The sequence below is a fragment of the Calidris pugnax genome, unplaced genomic scaffold (genome assembly GCF_001431845.1).
Source record: "Calidris pugnax isolate Ruff unplaced genomic scaffold, ASM143184v1 scaffold220, whole genome shotgun sequence".
Taxonomy (NCBI): Eukaryota; Metazoa; Chordata; class Aves; order Charadriiformes; family Scolopacidae; genus Calidris; species Calidris pugnax.
Window position 1 is genome coordinate 384352 of NW_015090963.1, and position 22250 is coordinate 406601.

Here is a 22250-nt window from a genome sequence, read left to right on the forward strand (position 1 = left end):
GGAACGTACCATTCCCTCCCTCGGGGGGAGCGGGGGCTCTTGGCGGTGGGGGGGGGTGTGGGTGGTGGAATAGTCGGGCCGCCCGCCGCTTCCGGCCCGTTGCCATGGTCGCCGCTATCAACTTCCGGCCGAGCCGTCGTGAGGAGCGGCCGGTGGCGAGGAACGGCTGCAGCAGCCGTCATGCCGGCCAAGGCGGGCGACAAGCACCGGCAGGTAAGGGGCCTGTCCCTTAGCGGGGCGACGTAGTAGGGGCGGCTCTGTGCTCCTCTGTGGCACCCCCGTGGTGACGTCACCGCCGTGACGTCGAACACCCCCTCGGGTGGCGTCACTGCAGCTGCCTCGTGCGGCGGAAGGTGGCGGCTGAGACGAGGGAACGTCGCTCGGTGTGGCCCCGCTCCGCCTGTTCTGCCCTCAGCTCCTGCTCCGAGCGGGTGCCGCGGTGTCACCGGTCACGCTGACACCAGGCCCGCGATGCCGTCACCGTTCCCGCCGCCGCCGTACGTTACATCACCATACACAGCCCAGCTCCTTTCCTTCCAGGGTGTCCCCCATGGAGCTGTAACCCCTACGCAGGGCTGGGCGAGACGCCGGGGCTTGGCACAGCTCCTCCTGGCGCTGCCTACTGCGTGGCTACACCGTGTTGCCTTGCTCTGTCCCAGTACTTGAAGCACATCATCACCCTGCCAGTGACACCTCGCGTGTTCTGTGGCGCCTCTCTGCATTGCTACCCTCTTCTGGCAAGCCAGCATGTCCCAAAGCTGCAGCAGCCCCACACTGTTTCGCTCTCCTGTTGCAGCCCTGCAAGACTGTAAAGGTTCTCCCCTGTCATTATGTGATGCCATTTCATCACTGCTACAGTGCGTGACACTTCCCTTCCACGGCAGGTTTTAATGCACTTGAGGTGTCCCCAGTCTGCCAGAGAATCTCTCTGGAACCATGAGCAGACAGGCTGAAATCCCTGTTTTTGAATAGTTTTAACAAATTATACCCAGCTGTGACTTTTGTCGCTTTCCTTTGGTTTTACTATTTGGGTCTTCTCTCAGCTCAGACAATGAAGTGAAGTGCTAACTTTTGCGGCCCTAACCCTACTCTGGGAGCAGTGGTGTGGGTGGATGCGTGTCTGTGAGAGCTCACTCTCCTTTGGGGTCTGTGTGGGCATGTCTGCGTGCATCCCCTTGCAGCATGACACACGCAGTCAGATTCATTCCTGGATCTCATCTATTAGCGACTATCAAAGTGTTTGATTTAAAAGCAGAGATGACCTGGCTGATAAAACCCTTTTCATAACAGGTTTAGGTCAATCCCAATGTATTTGTTGGGGGGAAGAGGGTTAGCATAGGTGGCCCAGAAGAGACTGAGAACAAGCGGCCTGCTTCTTTACTCCAGAACTCATGCTAGAAAGCCATAACTGACCAAGGAAAGCAAAAGGAAAAAAAGAGGGACTGACATGATGGTTCAGAGCTGTGAGGTGGTAGCTGAGATCCCTGGACAATCCCCAGTGGTCCGTGAGAGGTTCTAGATGGCAGGACCTTTTTTTTTGTTTCTTTTTCAAGGAGGGAACAGCAAGCCTTGCTGATCATCTGATCCCCCTCTAGTTACCCAAGGGTGATCCCTCTCTATTTACCAAGGGTGATCCCTCTAGACTGTAGTTTATCTACACTAGGGCTGTGTGGGCTCTCTACTATGCGACTATGGAAGCCTGAGCTAATAAACCCTGCTAAATGTGAGCCGACTCTGCAGAGCTCTATTGGATCTCCCTGCTCCTGCAGCCAGGGGTACTGGTCCTGAAATCCAGAAGTACTGAAATGGTTCTTCATGGGCCTGGGGTCTCTGGCAGCCATCTGGGGGTTTCTGCACGTGGTAGGAAGGCTTCTACCCTCCTGCCTAGAGAGAGGTTCACTGTGACATTCCTAATCCTTCTCCTAAGTGCTAGTAATTACCATGTTATAGAGGGCTTTATAAAGCTTGAAAAGGGCACAAATTCAGAACCAAAACCCACATCTAGTCCCAGATAATGAAGATGTTTATGCAAAAATTGTAAAACCCATTAATAATAATAATAATGATACAAACTAAACCCGGGATGAAAGGCTTGCTCTGAATTTCAGTTTCTTTTATTTTTAGAATTTCCACATAAATATTTTCAATCATTTTCAGTAGCCATTATCTCAAATATTCTGAAACGGAGAGGCTTTGATTCACATGTTATTTGAAAAACTTAATTAATGTGCTGTAAAGGCATTAATTATATTTTAAAGCTCTTGAAATATCATAAACTGTTTAAACTCTTAGGATTTTGGGCTTTTCACCTAACTTCCATTACAATAACTTAAAGAGCAGTAATCTTAACTTGTCCTGTATTGCTTTTCCTATATTTGCCTTCAGCTACTTAAATCTAATTGCTGCTTCGTGTCCCTTTATCTGCTAGAATATTCTAGTGGAAGAATTGTGTGGCCCTGGAGTCTAGAGGCTTTTCCTCATTTTCCTTGACTCAAAATACAGCCCATATCTCAGTGGCTTTGGGAGTCCAGGGTGTGGCTGGCTGTGCCTTTGCACTACTCGCTGTAGTGACTGGGGCCTGGTGATTGGTATTTGCTGAGCCCTGATGGCCACTATAAAATTAACTGGTGAGTCAAGGTCGAGATCTGAGTTCTTCACAGGAAAATCTCTTTTGATAGAAGCTCCTGCACTTCTTCCTCATAGACTCCCTCTTCTCTGCCAGTGTTTGTAGTGATGCTGGAAACAAGCCTGTTACTTGCTGGTGAGGCTGGTTTTTCTGCTGAGCATTATTTCCATAGGCTTTGCATGCTTGTCTCTTTGATTGCAAATTCTCCTCTAGCACTATGCTCTTTTCACCTGTCCCTGTACCTTTCATTCCTCTATTTTCTATGTATTGCTTTGTTCTGCTCTGCCTCCTAAGTTTTTTGTTACTGACTGCTTTCCCTTTGAAAACTTTCTTCCTCAGAGTGTTCTCAAAGCTGAACCTGCACATTATCAGGTCTTTCCCCTTTACTGCGTGTCACTTCCAGCCCCTCCTTTGCTTTCATGACTGTGTGTTCTAAAGTGCTTTGTGATAAGTTCTTCTTCTTTTTTTTATTGTTCCTTTCCCTTAGAGGTGGTGGTTCCCTGTCCTTCTTATGTGCCTGTCTTGTATCTACCTTCTCCTCTGACATCAATTTCTTGCTTTATTTTGCTCTTTTTAATTTATCTGGGTGACTTTAGCCTCCACTTCAGTCTCCAGCCTCTTAATGCCTTTATCTTTTTCTTGCAAAGAAATCTCCCATAGTCCTGAGTGAAAAAGCCAGTTGGCCATCAGTGATAAAGGCTGTGGCTTTCCAGATGAACAATTTAACTTGATCTACTTGATCTGAGCCTTAATGAGAGGCATGCTTAGGCTCTGGCATGTTTGTGTACATTAATAAGAAACATTTTCAGTGTTCAAAGTCTGTTAAAACATTTGAGTGTGCCTAGATCTTTGTGTTCCTGATGCAGCTGTGTAAATAGTAATGCTTACGTGTGCTCTGTGCTTCAATAACATCCTTCCTTTCAGGTCTGAAATGTTATGCACAATTGAGCTCCACAGCATTTTTGGAAGATGTAGAATTATGGAAAGGCATAAACCAACATCCCTGCATCAAACTGAAGAGAATGGAAGAATAAGATTCTCATCTCCCCTGAAAATGAGGTTCTGAGTGCGACAAATAGGGCACTCAGAAGTGTAGTGTTCTTTAAAGACACTGACCTGTGTGGAAGATGCAGAGACATGCAGAAAGTTCTTGAAATGCCAGGGAATAGCACCCTGTTAGCCTGGTGTCGGTCACATGCATGGTCCTCAGTGGTGAGAGAAAGTGGCCAACAGTTTTGAGACTGTTGTTTTAATCATGGCTATCAGGAATGCTGCTGGAGGTGCTGGTTCCAGATTTCCATGTGTTTGCTTTGTGACTCAAGGAAAAGCCTTGTATGAGCAGTGGGGAGCACTCTGTGCTGCTGTGTACCTTTGTGGTTGAACTCACACCAAGGAGAAGCAAGATTTGGTTATGGTTTCTTAATTGACATTGCATTCACTTCTTTGCATTTACAGTGTGCAAAACCAGACTGGATGGTCTTACCACTTAGGGTCAACCCCACTGTCAGCAACTTATGCAGAGAAAAGCAAGGCATTTATCATTACACTTGACTTGTGGTCTTGCACCCACTGACATCCAAGTAGCTTCTTTGCTGTTCAGCAAGTTGTCAAAGAGAAACAAAGAGACCCGCTCCCCAGACACAGTGAACAGGCTGAGGGGAGACCTTATCTCTCTACAACTGCCTGAAAGGAGGCTGTGGAGAGGTGGGGGTCAGTCTCTTCTCCCAAGTCACAGGCAATAGGACAAGAGGAAATGGCTTCATGTTGCACCAGGGAAGATTCAGATTGGATACTGGGAAAAATTTTGACACTGAAAGGATTATTAGGTATTGGAATGGGCTGCCCCGGGAAGTGGTTGAGGCACCAACCCTGGAGATACTTAAAAGACGGGTAGACATAGTGCTTAGTGGCATTGTTTAGTGATGTTTTTTTAATCAGAGTTAGGTTGATGGTTGGACTAGATGATCCTAAAGGTCCCTTCCAACTTAGACAATTCTGTGACTCTAACAATTGGACGTATTTTACTTTTTTGCCAGCAAAGGCCTTTAAGGTGCCTACTGGCTCTTAAACATGCATAAAACCATCCATGGAATGTAAAATAAACACCCGGTTTAGTGTCTTTCAGAAAACAGATAAGAAAAGTTACTGTCAAATAGCTCTAAATTGGCATCCCTACTGTGTGTAAATGGATGTCTGCTGCAGGGCAGGCTAGAAGTCACTTTGCTTCCTTTGGCTTCATTTCCATTCTGTGTGTCTTTGCTCCTTGTGCTGAGCAGTGGTTTACTATGGAGACCACTAATATTCAAAACAAGAATAAAAAACTAGCAGGAAATTATTAAATGGCTTTACAGAAATGTCAAGCATAGCTCTTAAAATGACTCTCCCACTTCCCCTTAGAATCCTACAAGCAGCTGTGTTCTTCTCTCTTTTTTTTGGGTTATGTGTTAACCTCTGTGCTGTGCTCCAGAGGAAGCAGCGATGATAAATGTCTCTGCTCAGGAAGATGAAGTAAACTTCTGTTTACTGTGTAGGCGTGTTTTGTGATTGCTCAGTCTTGTGGTCTCATTGTCGTATGGTGACAGCTAGCATGGGGAGCAGAAAGGCTGTAGGAATGTCTCTTTAATGAGAGTAAAAATATAGTCTGGGTTTGTCATTGCCCTGATGAGTGGTTCATTAATATCTAATTGATTTTCAGCCCTTGGAAAATTTGCTTAATATGAACTGACACTTCAGCTTTACAAAATAATCAACCTGCATCATCCTTGCCTCCGAGTTTTCTGGCATTTTAGTCTGGATCTGGGAACACCATGTCTGCTCACCCCACCTTTTGCTTTAAGCATAGTGAGAAATTTCACACTACTCTAGGAGTTATTGAATAGTGGTGTGACTGGCTCCTCACCTTCCTGTGACCAGTCACAACAGCTAGTTTAATCTGACAGTATAGGAGAAGGATGTAACCACCCAGCAAAGGCAATAGTGAGGAACCTCATCCTGGATGGCAGACAGTACACTTGGTAGCATCATTGCATCTCCTACTTGATTGCTCATGGCATGCCTTGGATCTGAATGTGAGGGATGGACCCATTTTTTCCTCATGGATTTCTGCAGTCACGAATTCAGGATTTAACCCGGCTCTTAAATGAACACTTGCTCTTGAGAATAAATCTCTGCTTCCTAGGACACCAAAATGGTTTATTTACTGTCAGCATTGCCACTGACAAGTCAGAGGTTTTCTGCAGCAAAGGCTGAAATAGTTGAAAAGCAAAGCCAGGGAAAATATCTGTAAAAAAGGAACCAAGCATGATTGATCCAGAGCTTGGAAAAAGCTTCAGAGCTTTTCCTATTCAGTCAAGAAGGCAGGTACTGACAGTCCTGTCTATTTTGTATAAATTCAGTGAATGAGTCTCAGATCAGAAATTAGTGGCTGTCACATTGCCAACAAAAGAGAGAGTAATAATCACTGTGGATAGAGTAGGCAAGAAGGACAAAACTTGAATGGATGGTTGAGTATGATTCTTTGTTTTCCTCATTTCAGATCTAGCTGGAAACATGTTACTAGGGTGTTGAAGGCAAAACTTCCACTAGACATTGCATCTTCTTGATGTTTCCCCTCCCATTATGTGCTTCTGAGATGCAGAAATAAGACAGCTCCTCCTAAATGCCAGCCCGGCAATACTTTTTTAATTTACAGCAATATCCTTTAGAAAGAAGCCAGTATTTTCTTCTTACTTTAATTTTCCCATTTTATAACTAAATAAAAAAATTAGAGGATTTTCATTTGGCGACAACCCAAATGTCCTACCTAAAAATACAATTAGAAATGCTTGTTGGATAGGTCAGCAACAGGAAAACTTCCTGCTGAGGAACTTAATTTTGCAGCTATTTGCATCTCTTGGTGGTTTGTCCATGTTAGAGGGAGCTGTGGCAAGGGAAAGGAAAATTAAATGGCATTTGAAGCATCACTCTGGTCATCCAGAGCAGGCTGAATAGGAACAAATCCAGGCAGGTTTTGAACATCTCCAGAGAAGGAGACTCCACACCTTCTCTGAGCAGCCTGTTCCAGTGCTTTGGTACCCTCAAAATAAAGAAGTTTTTCCTCATGTTGCAATGGAATTTCCTGTTTTCCATTGCCAATTGTCCAGTCCCTGGGCACCAATGAGAAGAGCCTGACTCCATCCTCTTGACACCCACCCTTTAGATACAGATAAGCATTGGTGAGATCCCCTCTCAGTCATCTCTTCTCCAGGCTAAACAAGCAGCCTGTTCCAGTGCTTTGGTACCCTCAAAATAAAGAAGTTTTTCCTCATGTTGCAATGGAATTTCCTGTTTTCCATTGCCAATTGTCCAGTCCCTGGGCACCAATGAGAAGAGCCTGACTCCATCCTCTTGACACCCACCCTTTAGATACAGATAAGCATTGGTGAGATCCCCTCTCAGTCATCTCTTCTCCAGGCTAAACAGGCCTAGGTCTCTCAGCCTTTCCTCATAAGAGAGATGCTCCGTTCCCTTGATCATCTTTTTAACCCTTTGCTGTACCCTCTTAAGCAGTTCCCTGTCTTTCTTGAACTGTGGAGCCCCAATGGAATTTCCTGTTTTCCATTGCCAATTGTCCAGTCCCTGGGCACCAATGAGAAGAGCCTGACTCCATCCTCTTGACACCCACCCTTTAGATACAGATAAGCATTGGTGAGATCCCCTCTCAGTCATCTCTTCTCCAGGCTAAACAGGCATAGGTCTCTCAGCCTTTCCTCATAAGAGAGATGCTCCGTTCCCTTGATCATCTTTTTAACCCTTTGCTGTACCCTCTTAAGCAGTTCCCTGTCTTTCTTGAACTGTGGAGCCCAGAACTGGACACAGTGCTCCAGATGGGGCCTCACCAGAGCAGAGTAGAGGGGGAGGATGGCCTCCCTCGACCTGCTGGTCACACTCTTCTTGATGCATCCCAGGATGCCATTGGCCTTCTTGGCCACAAGGGCACATGGTTGCCTTGTGGTCAGCTTCTTGACCACCAGGGCTCCTGGGTCCCTCTCTGCAGAGCTGCTCTCCAGCAGGTCAGCCCCCAACCTGTACTGGTGCAGGGGGTTATTCCTCCCCAGGTGCAGGATGCTACACTTGCCCTTGTTGAACTTCATTAGGTTCCTCTCCACCCAACACAGTAGCTTGCCCAGGTCTTGCTGAATGGTGACACAGCCTTCTGGTGTGTCAGCAACTCCTCCCAGTTTTATGTCATCAGCAAACTTGCTGAGGGTACACTCTGTTCCCTCATCCAGGTTGTTATGAATATGTGGAACAAGACCAGACCCAGTACTGACCCCTGGGGAACAGTGCTAGTTACAGGCCTCCAACTAGATTCCTGCTGCTGATCACAACCCTCTGACCTCTGCTGTTCAGCCATTTCTCAATCTACCTCACTGTCTAGTTTATAAAGAATTTGCTAAAATGTAACTGTTTGGACTGAAATGTTCTTAGCTGGAGTCTGATTTGAGCTATACATTAAAAAAAATACTCTAGGTGCTGAACAACGTAAGTTACTGAAAAGAAAATTGTTCTGGTTTACCTCAAACCAGGACATTAAAATACTAGTAGCAACTTACTGTATGAACTCTGTCCGTGCTTGTAAGCCTGGGAGAGCTTAAGTGAGGTGGGGAACCTACAAAAAACAAAGTGTGTCGTTATGGAATTAAGCTGTGTATTGTAATGCCTGTGCCCAATGGGATGAATTTAGGGTTGCCCCAGCAACCTTATTTCTCACATTTTCTAACTTCTGAATGCTTCGCTTTGAGATGCTAATAATAGTCTGTTAACTTATAATATTTCTTTTCTGTAGCTAATTATGTAAGAGCAAAAATGTGCTTGAATTTTAGAGATGTATGAAGGCTGGTTGTTGTGAGCACCTTGCTAGTGAATATACAGTCATTACGTTGATTCCCAGTTACAGTTTATTTGTATTGCGGATGCATTTGTGATCTCTCCATTGCTGTACAAACACTGTGTGATATGGAACAAAGAAATAGCTGTCAGAACAAAAGGATTACATCTTAAGTAATAGTCTGTGAATAACACATTGATGCCAGTAAGAAGAAGAATGAGGAAGCAATGGCCATCATTTTGAGCCATGGTGGCAGGACACCAACTACCTGGGTGCTTTTGAGGACTTTTTATAGGTAATGTGGCAGAGAGGAGTTTTAAGGTATGAAGAACGCCAGCATACTGGCTTCAGAAAGATTTACAAGGAGCAGGAGCTTGCAAAAGAAATAGCAAGAGGACAAAGAACAGATACACAAATGAAAAGGAATGTCAGGACTGCCTTTTTCAGCACATGGCACAGCAGTAGACTTTGTGGTATTATCTGAATTAGGAGGTGATGTAGAAGATTTTGTATTCTTGACTAATCCATGTTTGCTTCCTGCTTTGCTGCTTCTAATAGTTTTAAACAGATCTACCAGTTCTGATGAGTGTTGCCTAGTGCTAATATTACCAAAATACTAGGATCTCATCTCTTCATGTTTGTGTCACCTTCCAGCTGGATTCCCATGAACACCATCTCCCCATCATATACAACTGGGTATGGTACTTTCAGCCACCCTTTGATAAAGGGTAAAAACATCTTCTTTACCCTTTCATAATTAATCAAAATTAAGACTTTCAGAGCCTGGTTCTTTTTTTAAATAGTCTGTGAACTTTGTTACTCTCAAAATCTTGTGTATGGGCGAAGAGGAGACACACCATATGTATATAAAACTAAGACTTAATGTTAGCGTGACCGAAATCTTAGTCTAAACATTATCATCGGTCCAGATGTAATTATTACAGAAAATAAGAAGTATTTCTGTGCAACAGAAAAAAAAATAAAATATCATTGATATTGATAATATTGCAGTTAAAATTATTACATGCAAGCTTTGCGGTTTCTACTCCTTTTCTGGTATTGTGCTCACCTTTCTTCTGGTCTTCTGGTTCCCAAGGTTAATGGTTTCATTTTGCTGGTGGTGGTGGTAGAGATGTTATGGTAAATTGTCAATGTCTGGCATCCTTCACTGGGAAGGATAAGATGTCTATGTTGATGTTTTCTTCTTCAATCTAAGACCCACTTGGAGTTTCTTTTATATGTTAGGTGACACACTGTCATGTTTCTCTTTCGTCATTAGTCTGGGGTTCCACGTTACACTTGATATTATTGTATATCATACTTTTAAAGTGTTCCAGATACTATGATTTTGTTTTCTTTGTTATCCCTAAACCCTAATTTGTCCAGTTTCCCTGCCTTCAGATCTGTGTTTCTCTAACTGGCCAGTGGTGAGATGCTTATGCCTGTGGTGTTTCCAATGTCAAGCCTCTGCCCCATCTCTCATCATGCCCTGCCTGTACTCCTGCATACCATATCCTGGGTTTCCTCAGGGTCTCTCTATCAGGCCTGTAGTGTATCATTAAGTTACAGTTCCAAAGCCATGATGGTACCGCACAAAGACAAATAAAGTAAATTAGCCATAGGCCCTTGATTAGAAAAATTGCTCATGCTCTACCCTACAAGCTCTTTATGGTGTGGGGAGCGGGGCAGTGTTTGTGCTACTTCCTTCCAGGGCATTCTAATTCCGGCTTTTCTTCAGTGTCGCTTTTGGATTTTGATCCAGTTGCAGATAGTTATTCACAGGTGGCTCTTTGGATTATGTTAATTGAAATATGTGCACCTGCCAAAACCAATTACCCTCAGATTGCCTTGTCAATGCCTTTGCTGCTGGATAAATGCTTTTTTAGACTCATTTACAAATGGTAATAGCAAGTAGGCTTTGTTTCATGTTTAAAATTAAGAGTTTGATTTTGAGTTGGATCTGAATAAAATTCTGCTCTGAAAATCTGTTTTAAATTTTGTTGCTTAAATCACATCTAATTTGCATCTAGTATGGTCCTTGTAGGGTAGGATACTCTGTTTGCCATTGCTAAGCAATGACATGGGGGGAGACAGGCCAGCTGTGTAACCCAGTCGTCTCAGTAGTGGTTGTGTCACCGGGGCTCCAAGGCTCTCTGCGCTGCTCTGCTACCTCTCTACTGTGGGATTATATCGGAAATGTCATGACTCTGAGTCATAAAAATTTCTATTTCAAAGGGAAGCATATTGTCTAAGCATTGAAATGTATTGGTCTGCTCCTTTTTCATCACTTGTAATATGTATTTTCTGGAATAAAAATAGTCCTTGCCGCCTTGTTATTAACTGCAATTTTAAGTGGCTTAGCTTGTACAAAGAGAAACAACACTGAAAGTCACAGCCTCACATCTCTGCTACAGTTTGTTTTCCTTTGAAAATATTTATTTTCTGAATTCTAATTGTCAAGTCTTAAGAAGTAATGGGGATTTAGAAACAAGGCTTGGAGATACTGGGTCAAAGTCATTATGGCTGTTTGATTGTTTAATACATTTGAAGTGGATGGTAGAAATGAATGTTTAATTTTCATAATGAAGGGGAATCTTGAGAGAATCTTGCAATCTCTGTAGACTCATGCTCCTTAAGGTGTTCATAGAAGGTATGGAAAAGGGGATGAACAACAGATACTCTGATAAAGCTGGGCTTTCCAGTAGGAAAACTGAAAAAAAAAACCCAGATGAAAACAGCAAATGGCAGACTTAAAAAGCAAGCTGCTGTTCTTTGTATTAGCATGTACCATGGGAGTCCTTGCTGTGGGAGTTGTACATGCTAAAAATGTGTGTGGATTCCAAAATGACTGAATAAATTTGTGGAGAAAAAGGTTCACTGATATGAAATAAAGAGGATAGAGTTTCTGGTTCAAGTCCCTGTGGCAAGCTGGGAGGGTATCCTGGACAAAGCTCCTTAGGTATCTGCTTTTAAATACCATTGGAGAGAAATACTTAGCTAGGTGAACCTTTGATCTGAGCTGAAAGGCATGCTCTAATGTTCTTCTAAAGAAAATCAATAAACTCATGGGAGCCTGCTCCCCCACCCTTTCGTTTTCCTTTCCTTGTCTCTAGTATTCCCTTCTTTTGAATTCTTTTAGAATTCTGATTCTGTGATTCTTTCTTGTCACAAAGTCAAACTCTTTCTCCAAGTAACTCCTCTTCTTTTCCCATCCATCCCATCCAATGTTATCTGGGATCCACCCAGAAACTGTTCTTCCCAAGGTTTCTTATATTCTCTCCTTTGTTTATCAGCTGTCCCCCTCTGCCTTCTGAGTTCTTGGTCCTGTCTGTCCCTCAGCATCTTCTCAAAAGGATCCTCTTCACTTCTTCTTCCACTAGCTGTAAAGTTTTCATAAAGCTTTGGCACTGGTGCCCTTCTGTTATTCCTTAACCTCTGGGTAATGTCACTTCAAAATACTCTGTAAGGCTCCCTGTAAATAACTAGTTTCCTTAAAGCCTGTCACGGAATCATGGAATCACGGAATTGTCAGAGTTGGAAGGGACCTCTAGAGATCATCTAGTCCAACTCCCCTGCTAAAGCAGGATTTCCCAGAGCACATTACTCAGGACTGCATCCAGGCGGGTCTTGAAGATCTCCAGAGAAGGAGACTCCACAACCTCCCTGGGCAGCCTGTTCCAGGGCTCTGTCACCCTGTCATAAAATTTTTTTCTGTGCTGTGATGTGCTTGGAGAGGTTGGCGGTGATCAGTGTTTTCCATGTTTTTTCAGCACTTGTGGCTTTGTAGGTGTGGATCTGCTTTCTTTAGATTCAATGTGACATGCCAGCATGACATTTGGGGCAAGAGCAGACTTTCTGTGTGTTTGAGTGAGGCAGTAGAACCCCATGTGTGTTACATTTAGGTGCATCACAGGCAGTAATAAGGACAGAGCCTACCATTTCTTCATGCTGACAAACTGCTGGTTTGTGTTATGAAAGTGACTGCCTTTCATTGAAATGATTTATGGGCATTCAAATGATTTATAGACTGCTATATTCAGCTTTCGAAACATACTGTTGGAGCAAAAATTAATCAGTACATTAAACTTCTATTCTGTTTTGGTTAAATTAGGAAACAAACTGCTATGAAGGTTTACATTCGGTATGTTCTCTTTTCAGAGCCAAACTGGACCTTCAGGAGGAAAGGCAGTACCACCAAGAGCTGCTAAATCTGTATCTAAAAAACGGGTAAGATCCACAAATCCTCAAGTCTTAAAAAATGCTTTTTCCTTCTTTATCTATAAGATGCAAACTAGATTCAGTCTGAACAATGGCTTGTTTTATGGAATTGGTAACATTCCAGTTGATTTAGCAGTAAGGGGTTGCTCTAGATTTCTACTGAGAAGGGAATTACACTAGCAAGTTAGAATAAAAATGGCAGCTACACCAAATGCACAGTTTAGGTAAAATGCAATATGAAAAGATTAAAATAAATAGAGACTGTGAGAAAACTGCCTGCTCAGGTTAGAAGATTCAAAACAGTGCATATTTGCTAAATTAACATAGAAATACATGCATTAGAGGAAATAGCATTAACTTATTGACTGTAAGCTTCATGATAATGTTTATACTATCAGGGGGTAATGCTTAGAATACCCTATTAAATCTACCGTACTCTTATTTGGCTCTATTGGTATGGATGGAAGAGGGACAGCATACATGCCTTTAAACAGGCATGGTGATAAACAGCTTTTCACTTTCTCAGGCCAGATTACAGTCTTGTTGAATGTTCCTCTTTTGACCCCTTAAAAGTGAAAAGTTATTTGCTTTTAAATGAAAAACATAAATAAAGATGTTAAACCCACAACACTTTTTATCTGATTCACTAGGGAAAACAGCCACTGAACTAACTGGCATAAAATTGTGTATGATAAATGTCCTACAAGCAGGTGTTCATGTGTGGAGCATTAAATCACAAACAACTGTTCTGCTGTCACAGTCTCTTGTGTATCAGAGTGCCTGACCTTCCTTACAGCTTGCCTCATTTTAGCTCCTTTGGGCTGAAAAAAAGAGGCTGCGGCCCATGACTTTCCCTGGGTGCCTGGCATATGCAGAATTTTCTGTTACTTTCAGCCACTGCACATTTTTTCACAGCATTGTGCTTTTTCCTTTGTGGCATTCTGCAGAGAGTAAAGCTTTGCTGGGTCCAGTCTCTGTACCTGCAAACAGCCCTCATTTATGCCCTGGACTCATCAGCAGCTCTGTATGGCTATGAAGTTTAGCAGACCTGAGAGAACTGTATTAAAAAGAATGATTGATATATTTTAAATCAGCCCATTACACATTTCAATCTGAGGGAGAAATTTTGCCTGGAGCAGTTGAAGACTTTAATCAGCAACTTTTTGTTCTGGCAGTTTATGTGTAATGACAATTAATTGAAATCCTGCGGTGATTCATTTTCCTGTTAATGATATTATATCATGACATCAGCCCAAGCCGAGGCCAAGGAGAGCAGCTCATGTGTTGGGAGAATGCAAACCTGCTGGCCTTTGCAAGAGAATGGTCAACGTTCCTCCAGAAGCTGCATCCCTGCAGCTTAGTATCTTGGACTAATATCTATATAGCTAATAGAATAGCACTTCAGAAGTAATTGCAGATCCTTGACTTGTGCCCTTGATTAGTCCTGAAGTATGATTCATTTGGGTGCTATGTGGTCAAAAAAACTCCCAGAATTTCCAACTTTTAAGCTGAAATTGAGTTGAGATACTTGAGTTTTGTGAGTTTGTGAGTTTGTGAGTTACTCCAGTTTTATTACAGGCCAGGAATTATCTTCAGACAGCAGCTCCTCCAATCCAATGAACTCTTGCTGGCAAGTGTAGTTATTCAACAACCTTCAGATTTGGGTCTGCCATTGGGGGTTATCTGCTCTGCTCAAAGCTTGGATGGGTGGAGGAATGCTGTTTTTTCTTCCTTGCTCCATTCCTGGAGAAATGCAGCTTTGGGAGGGAGCAGAACAGTCACGGTCTTGGTGCACTAATGGGTTTGTTGTTCCTGTGCTAGGATGAAGACGTCTCCACTGAAGGAGGGGAAGGTGTGGATGAACATGTGACAGCAAGGACTCTGGTCAAACCCCCAGATCAACTGGAGCTGACGGAAGCTGTGAGTAAAATGGTGCCTGCAGTTGTAATGAGATGTGTACAAAAGTCCATGAGCCAAAGCCTACCTCTTATCTGTTTGCTTTTGAGAAAATCCTGCAAGAGTAAAACTCAGTATTTGCTGAAGTGCAGTGTCTCCAGCATGAACTGAAATGCCTTTCAGCAGGAAAATGAGAATGTGCTTTGAAACAGAGCTCAGGGCTTAAGACAATGTAACTGTAGGAGTTGATCCAAGAGGGGAGTGGGGCCAGGGCTTCTCTCAGATAAGGGGGACCCCGGAGCCAACCCTGAGGACAGCTTGGTTCAGTAGGACTGCAGTCAGTCACCCATCCAACTGCAGTTGTCTCTCTTTTCTCACTGCTTTGTAAAACTCTAGCATTGCTCCCTGTCCTCCAAGTTAGCCTCAAAAGAAAACTATACATACTTCCCACCACTCAGGTGGTGAAAAGAGTTAACGCCAGTACTGTTTTTTGTTTGCAGTGGTTGATCCTGCAAGCACTGCTACTGAACTTACTGCTTAGTCTGTTTTCGGACAGTGTAAGCTTCAAGACATAGGTAGTCTTTCTTGCACTATAGAATGCAGCTAGCATTTTTCAAGCTCATAGCTTAGATAAGAATTAACAGGACAGCTAAAGAACCCAAGAAAGCTCATTAAAATACTATGGTAGGAAACGGGATGACTGTTCTAGATTCCGCTCTGACCTAGCTTGGCTCCAAGCACTGTTCTTGTGGAGTTACCAGCATCACAGAGATATCTGCAGCAAACTGAATAGCAGACTGAAACAAGTGTAAACTTGGTGCTTTTTGTATGCTGTACTTTATATTAAAGGTGGAGTTTTATTTACAATATTATTTGTTTCCATTCCAAAGGAATTAAAAGAGGAATTTACACGCATCCTGACAGCTAATAATCCCCATGCTCCCCAGAATATCGTCAGATACAGGTTTAAAGTAAGTGTGCCATGACCTGTAAAACCAGGATGAGATTTTTTGCAATTAACTGGTTTTGTGTTTTCCTTTGATTTATAATCAGGTAAATTTCCTTTTAATGTGGTTCATCTTGTTACATATTTACTGCCAAAGGTTCCTAAAAGGTTTTTGCAGAGGGTAAAAGTTTAAAAACGTTGATGTATTTATTCAGAGATAGGATATAGCTATTACTCAACAAGATCTGGCAGTGAACATAATTAGTTCAGCAAATCTCAGGCGGTAACTTTTTCTCCATTCTGTGGTGGTTAAAGGAGAAAGGGCAATGGTTTACTCAGTCTGTAAGATATGCCTCAGTATCCTCACATCAAGATTCAGTTACTTGAATTTATAGGAGAGCTCACAAATGTGCTTTGTGAAATCACTGACAAGAGCTCTATTCATGATGAGTAGGAGTGAGCAGGGGAGGATGCATCAAAGACTGCTGGGAAACATCCAAGAGTCACACCTTTGTCTTTGTGTGTGCAGACCATACGCTGCATTACCCTGGAGCAGCCTGCTCCTGCTAGCATGTACAGCTAGCAACACAAGCTGCTGCAGGGGGAGAGTGGAATGATGGCTTTGCTTCCCACTCATCCCTTGGAAGGGTTGCACACCCTGAAAGAAAGGACACAGGGAGAGCTCCTCCAGCTCTGTCATTGGATTATCCCCAACCTTAGGCAGGGAACAAAAAAAACAGGTGAAACATTCCCCCAGCCTGTCTCATCTCTGTGCTACTGTAACTAGTTTGATCAACCATTACATGAGATCACCAGAGAAAGGAAATCAGCCTTGTGGAAGCAAATAAGGTCACTTTTTCTTCTATTTGGAGTTGATGTTTTCCTTATTTATGGAATTGAAACAGGTCATGAATGATCCGTATAGAATCATAGAATGGTTTGGGTGGAAAGGAACCCTAAAGCTAATCTTGTTCCAACCACCCTGTTGTGGGCAGCGACACCTTCCACTAAACCAGGTTATCTGAAACCCCAGCCAGCTTTGAATATCTTGAGGGATGGGGCATCCACAACTTCCCTGGCCAACCTGTTCCAGTGTCTCACCACCTTCACAGTAAAGAATTTCTTCCTAACATCTAATCTAAATCTACCCTCTTTCAGTTTAAAACCATTACCCCTCATCCTATATCAGCACTACTTGATAATGAGTCCGGCCCCATCCCTCCTGTAGGCGCCCTTTAGGGGAAAGCTGTTATAAGGTCTCCTTGGAGCTTTCTCTTGTCCAGAGTGAACAACCCCAACTCTCTTAGCCTGTCTTCACAGGAGAGGTGCTCCAGCCACCTGATCATCTTTGTGGATCTCCTCTGGACCCGCTCCAACAGATCCGTGTCCTTATTATGTTGGAGGCCCCAGAGATGGACACAGTACTCCAGGTGGAGTCTCATGAGAATGGAGTAGAGGGGCAGAATCACCTCTCTCGACTGCTGGCCAAACTTCTTTTGATGCAGCCCAGGATGTGCTTTGGTTTCTGGGCTGTGAGTGCACATTGCCAACTCATGTTGAGCTTCTCATCCACCAACACCCCCGAGTCCTTCTCCTGAGAGCTGCTCTCAATTCATTCACTGCCCAGCCTGTATCCATGTTTGGGGGTGCTTCAGCCCACGTGCAGGAACTTGTGCTTGGTGTTGTTGAACTTCACGAGGTTTGCATGGACCCATCTCTCAACCTGTCCAGATCCCTCTGAATGGCATCCCTTCCCTCCAGCATGCCCACACAGCTTGGTGTCATCAAGCCAACTTGCTGCGGGTGCACTCAGTCCCACTGTCGATGTCTCTGACAAAGATGTTAAACAATGCTTGTCCAAATACCAGCCCCTGAGGGACACTGCTCATCACTGGTCTCTACTTGAGCATTGAGTAATTGACTGCAACATGACGTATGACCATTCAGCCAGTTCCTTATGCACTGAGTCCATCTATCAAATCCATGCCTCTCCAATTTAGAGACAAGGATGTCCTGCCAGATAGCATCACAATTTGCACAAGTCCAGGTAGATGATGTCAGTTGCTCTTCCCTTATCCACCAACGCTATAACCCTGCTGCAGAAGGCCACCAAATTTGCCAGGCCTGATTTTCACTCAGTGAAGCCATGTTGAGTGTCACTGATCACCTCCTTATTTTCAGTAGGCCTTAACATAGTTTCTGGGAGTATCTGCTCCATGATCTTGCCAGGCGCAGAGGTGAGACTGACAGACCTGTAGGTCCCCAGGTCTTCCTTTTTACCTTTCTAAAATATGGGGGTTATGTTGCCACTTTTCCAATCAGTGGGAACTTTATTGGACTGTCATGACCTCTCAAATATGATGGATACTGGCTTAGCAACTTCACCCGCCAGTTCCCTCGGGTCCTGCAGATGTATCTAATCAGGTCCCATGTATTTGTGCACCTTCGAGTTCCTCAGATGGTCTTGAACCTGATCTTCTCCTACAGTGGGTGATTCTTCATTCTCCCAGTCCCTACCTTTGCCTTCTGGGGCTTGGGCAGTGTGGCCAGAGCACTTGCCAGTGAAGACTGGGGCAAAAACGTTGTTGATTACCTCAACCTTCTCCATATCCCATGTAACCAGGCCTTCACTTTCTTTCCAGAGAGGGCCCATATTTTCTGTAGTCTTTCTTTTATCACTTATGTACCCATAGAAGCTTTTCGTGTTTCTCTTGACATCCCTGGCCAGGTTTAATTCTGTCAGGGCTTTAGCTTTACTAACCTGATCCCTGGCTGCTCAGACAATTTCTCTGTATTCCTCCCAGGCTACCTGTCCTTGCTTCCACCCTTTAGGCTTCCTTTGTGTTTTTGAGTTTGTCCAGGAACTCCTTGTTCATCCATGCTGACCTCCTGGTGTTTTCCCCTGAATTCCTCTTTGGGATGCCTCGCCCTTGGGCTTGGAACAGTTGATCCTTGAATGTTAATCACCTTTCTTGGCCCCTCTCTTACCTCCAGGGGCTTATCCCATGGTGATCTACCAAGCAGTTCCCAGCAGAGGCCAAAGTCCGCTCTCATGAAGTTAAGGGTAGTGAACTTGCTGTGTGCCCACTTTGTTGCCCTAAGGATCTTGAACTCCACCATTTCATGGTCACTGAGGCCAAAGCTGACCTTGAGCTTCACATTCCCCATCAGCCCCTCCTTGTTGGTGAGAACAAGGTCCAGCATAGCACCTCTCCTTGTTGGCTCCTCTGTCACTTGGTGAAGGAAGTTATCATCCACACATTCCAGGAACCTCCTGGATTGGTTATGCCCTGCTGTGTTGTCCCTTCAACAAATATTGGAGTGGTTGAAGTCCCCCACAAGGACCAGGTGTTGTGAATTTGAGGCTGCTGTCTATAGAGGACTTCATCCACTTGGTCTTCCTGATCAGGTGGCCTGTAGGAAACTCCCACTGTAATGTCACCTATATATATTTTCAGTTCCTCAACAGTGACTGAAGTGGGCTTGATGCTATGCTGTGACTGGTACAGAAAGCTGTCATATTTTTAAGAAGAAACTGCTGAAGTGTCTGTGGTCTGCAGTGGCTTCTGATTGCTTTCGGGTGCGGCTCAAAATCTTAATGCATGGTTTGAACATAGGTATGTGCCTGCACCGTACAGTGGTCCACAAGCAAGTGCCAATCAAGCTAGCATCAAACAGCTGAATTAGTACAGAGCTTATAACCTGAGCATGGTGCTAAAAGCCTGCGCTGTCTCCAGACCAGAGCTGCTCTCTGCACGTGGTGCTGTTCTTGTGTAGGTACAACAACTCATTCAGTGATATCAGCACAACAGTCTCTGAGGGAGTGCTGTGTAGTAGAAGTCCACTAGAACTATATTGAAACTCACTTGCTGTGGTAGTGGTGGAGGTTTCATGTTCTTGCGTGGTTTTTTGTTCTATTTTTAATTTATGGTTCTCAGTGTCCTGAGATATAAATACCTGCTGGAATAAAGTCAGTGTAAACATGCCAATAACAACCATATATTTATCAGTATGGATCTTATGAGCTTCAGCAGTTTAGGCTACACAGTGTTTCTGGTATAAAATATTCTTTTCTACACCAATTTTGTTGTTTTCTTCCTCTGTAGAAACGAGCATACAGGCCAGTAAGGTATGTGGATCAAATGGCCGTTCACTTCTCTTTGAATGGAAATATGATACTCAAAGATTCAGATGAAGGCAGGCGGCAGAGTGTCAAATTAAGCGCTGCAGCGGGTACGTTTATTATCTGAAACAACAACGATTTTCAAATAGGTCCTGGTGCTGTTTATTCAACATGGGAGTGATCATGCTTCATCACCATAGAATTGAACAGCTCCTAATTTGCCTTGTGTCCTCAGGAACCAAAACCAGAAAGAACAATCAGCCAGATGTTTACCACAGTGTAAAAACAACAGTGCATGCTTTTTGAGCCATGTGAACACTAATACTGACATTTTCAGAGCTATTTAGTGTCTTGTAAACATCTTGCACTACCATTAGTTGGAGATACATGTATAAACTCTTTAGCCTACTCTGAAAGTTTCAGCCATGATTTAAAGTATTAAAGCAGACATGATTGGAGGCTGGGTGAACATTCAGGAAACAACCATATGCTTTACTTCAGGAAATGACCGTATAGCAATTCTTACACTCATACCAGGACATCGACTTCTGGACAATGCGAGAAACAAGGTATTGAGCCAGTTGGACCTTTGGTCTGAGTGGCTATCACCATTACTAAGTTTTCAGTCAAAAAGACACCTTAATCAGAGGCTGAAAAGACCTATTGTTATTAAAGAGTTCTTGAATTTTCAGCAGGGAAAAATGTACTGCCTAGTGATTTTTCTCGTATTTCTTCTGTTTGTGAAAGGGGAAGTTGTGTCACAAAAAGTGTCCTTCAGGGTGGTAACTGTCAGGCATGATGATAACACTGGATAAGCTTCTGAGATTACTTGTTACTTGCAGCTTCTGAGGGTCAACGACTCTTTTATTTTACATTTATCAAAACATGTGTGATGATTTGAAGTAAGACAAAGTGCTGAATAGGATCTTCAGTGCTATGAGAGTATGGCTTGTTGTTGGCAGTGCTTTTCATAGATTCCAAACCAGCTACATTCAGGCAGCTTGACGCTAGCCTGACTACACACTCAAGGCTGTGATTTGAATGTAGACATTCATCATTCTCTAGCAAGACTAACGTTCATTTTTATCCATATAAACAAAAAGAAACCATGTTGTAACTCGTATGTGCCTTGAAAGCATTATTCATGGTTGTACATAATTGCAGCCATTTTTAGAGCGGCAGAAAGGTCCAAAGTGGAAGGGCTACCCAGAAAGAAAGCTACTCAGATCAGAAATGGATTTCAGAAGTTTGAGTCGAAATCATATTTTTTATTTCATTCCAGCCATAATTGCTGCAGTTTCATTCTACTAATAACATTGTCTCCTTTTGTGGCTCACCTGGGGATTGATTACTGTGTTGTCTAATGAGATAGCATTAGAAAAGGGTACATCTGTATATTAATGCTTCAGAAGATAGAAGGATCTGCAGAATATGTCATAATATGTCCTATTATCCTGGGCTTATTCACTTATCTTTTCTATCATCAGAAAAGGCCCCTACTGCAGGAACATCTGAAGAGGCAGAGATTAAAGATGAAGAAAGTGCAGGAGATACTCAGGTAATTCTCCATAGTCAGTTGAGAGCGGTCCATTTCCTTTCTAATAAGAGATTTGAAATTCCTTTATTATAAAATGGGCTTGATAAGAAGCTTTTATGATTGATTCTTTTATGCCTGAGATGTCTTTGCTGTAGGTGAGATCCTACAGATTCTACTGAACAGCTGGGGTCCACCTGACATTTTTTCGGTTTGGAGAAGCTGTGTAGGGGGAGCACAGGTCTGTCTTTATCCAGATATTATATAGAACCATAGAATCATAGAATGCTTAAAGATCATCAAGTTCCAACTCCCCTGCCCTGGGCAGGGACACCTCCCACTAGACCAGGTTGCTCAAATCCCCATCCAGCCTGGCCTTAAACACTTCCAAGGATGGGACAGCCACAACTTCCCTAGGCAAGTAGGCAACCTGTTCCTACTTGCCTTCACAGTAAAGAATTTCTTCCTAATATCTAATCTAAATCTTCCCTCTTCCAGTTTAAAACTGTTACCCCTTGTCGTGGTACTATGCTTCCTGACAGAGTCCCTCTCCAGCTCTCCTGTAGGCTCCCTTCAGATACTGGAAGGCTGCTATAAGGTCTTCACGGAGCCTTCTCTTCTCCAGGAGGAACAACCCCAGGTCTCTCAGTGTACCTTCATAGGAGAGGTGCTGGATCCAGCCCTCTGAACATCTTTGTGGCCCTCTGCTGGACCCGTTCCGACAGGTCCATGTCCTTCCCGTGTTGAGGACTCCAAAGCTGGACACAGTACTCTAGATGGGGTCTCACAAGCACAGAGTAGAGGGGTAGAATCACCTCCTGTGGCCTGCTGGCCACACTGCTTTTGATGCAGCCTGGGATGCGGTTGGCTCTCTGGGCTGCCAGTGCACACTGCTGGCTCATGTTGAGCTTCTCATCCACAAGCGCTCCCAAGTCCTTCTCTCCTCGGGGCTGCTCTCCAGACATTCTCCCACCAACTTGTATTTGTGCCTGGGATTGCCATGTCTCAGGTGCAGGACCCTGCACTTGGCTTCATTGA

The 22250-nt window shown here is 43.7% G+C and overlaps 1 protein-coding gene across 4 annotated transcripts in view; it reads left to right on the forward strand.

The window, feature by feature from the left end:
- The first annotated feature begins 136 nt into the window (after positions 1-136).
- DNAI1 (dynein, axonemal, intermediate chain 1) overlaps positions 137-22250 on the forward strand; it is a 161263-nt gene continuing 139149 nt past the window's right edge. For 3 of the 4 annotated variants that reach the window (XM_014952436.1, XM_014952438.1, XM_014952439.1), the window contains exons 1-6: positions 137-213; positions 12654-12722; positions 14535-14633; positions 15500-15580; positions 19662-19788; positions 21166-21236. In XM_014952436.1, the coding sequence (XP_014807922.1) occupies positions 181-213; positions 12654-12722; positions 14535-14633; positions 15500-15580; positions 19662-19788; positions 21166-21236 (480 nt within the window). In that variant the 5' untranslated portion in view covers positions 137-180. The remainder of the gene's footprint in view (positions 214-12653; positions 12723-14534; positions 14634-15499; positions 15581-19661; positions 19789-21165; positions 21237-22250) is intronic. The other variant, XM_014952437.1, reaches the window with a different exon arrangement.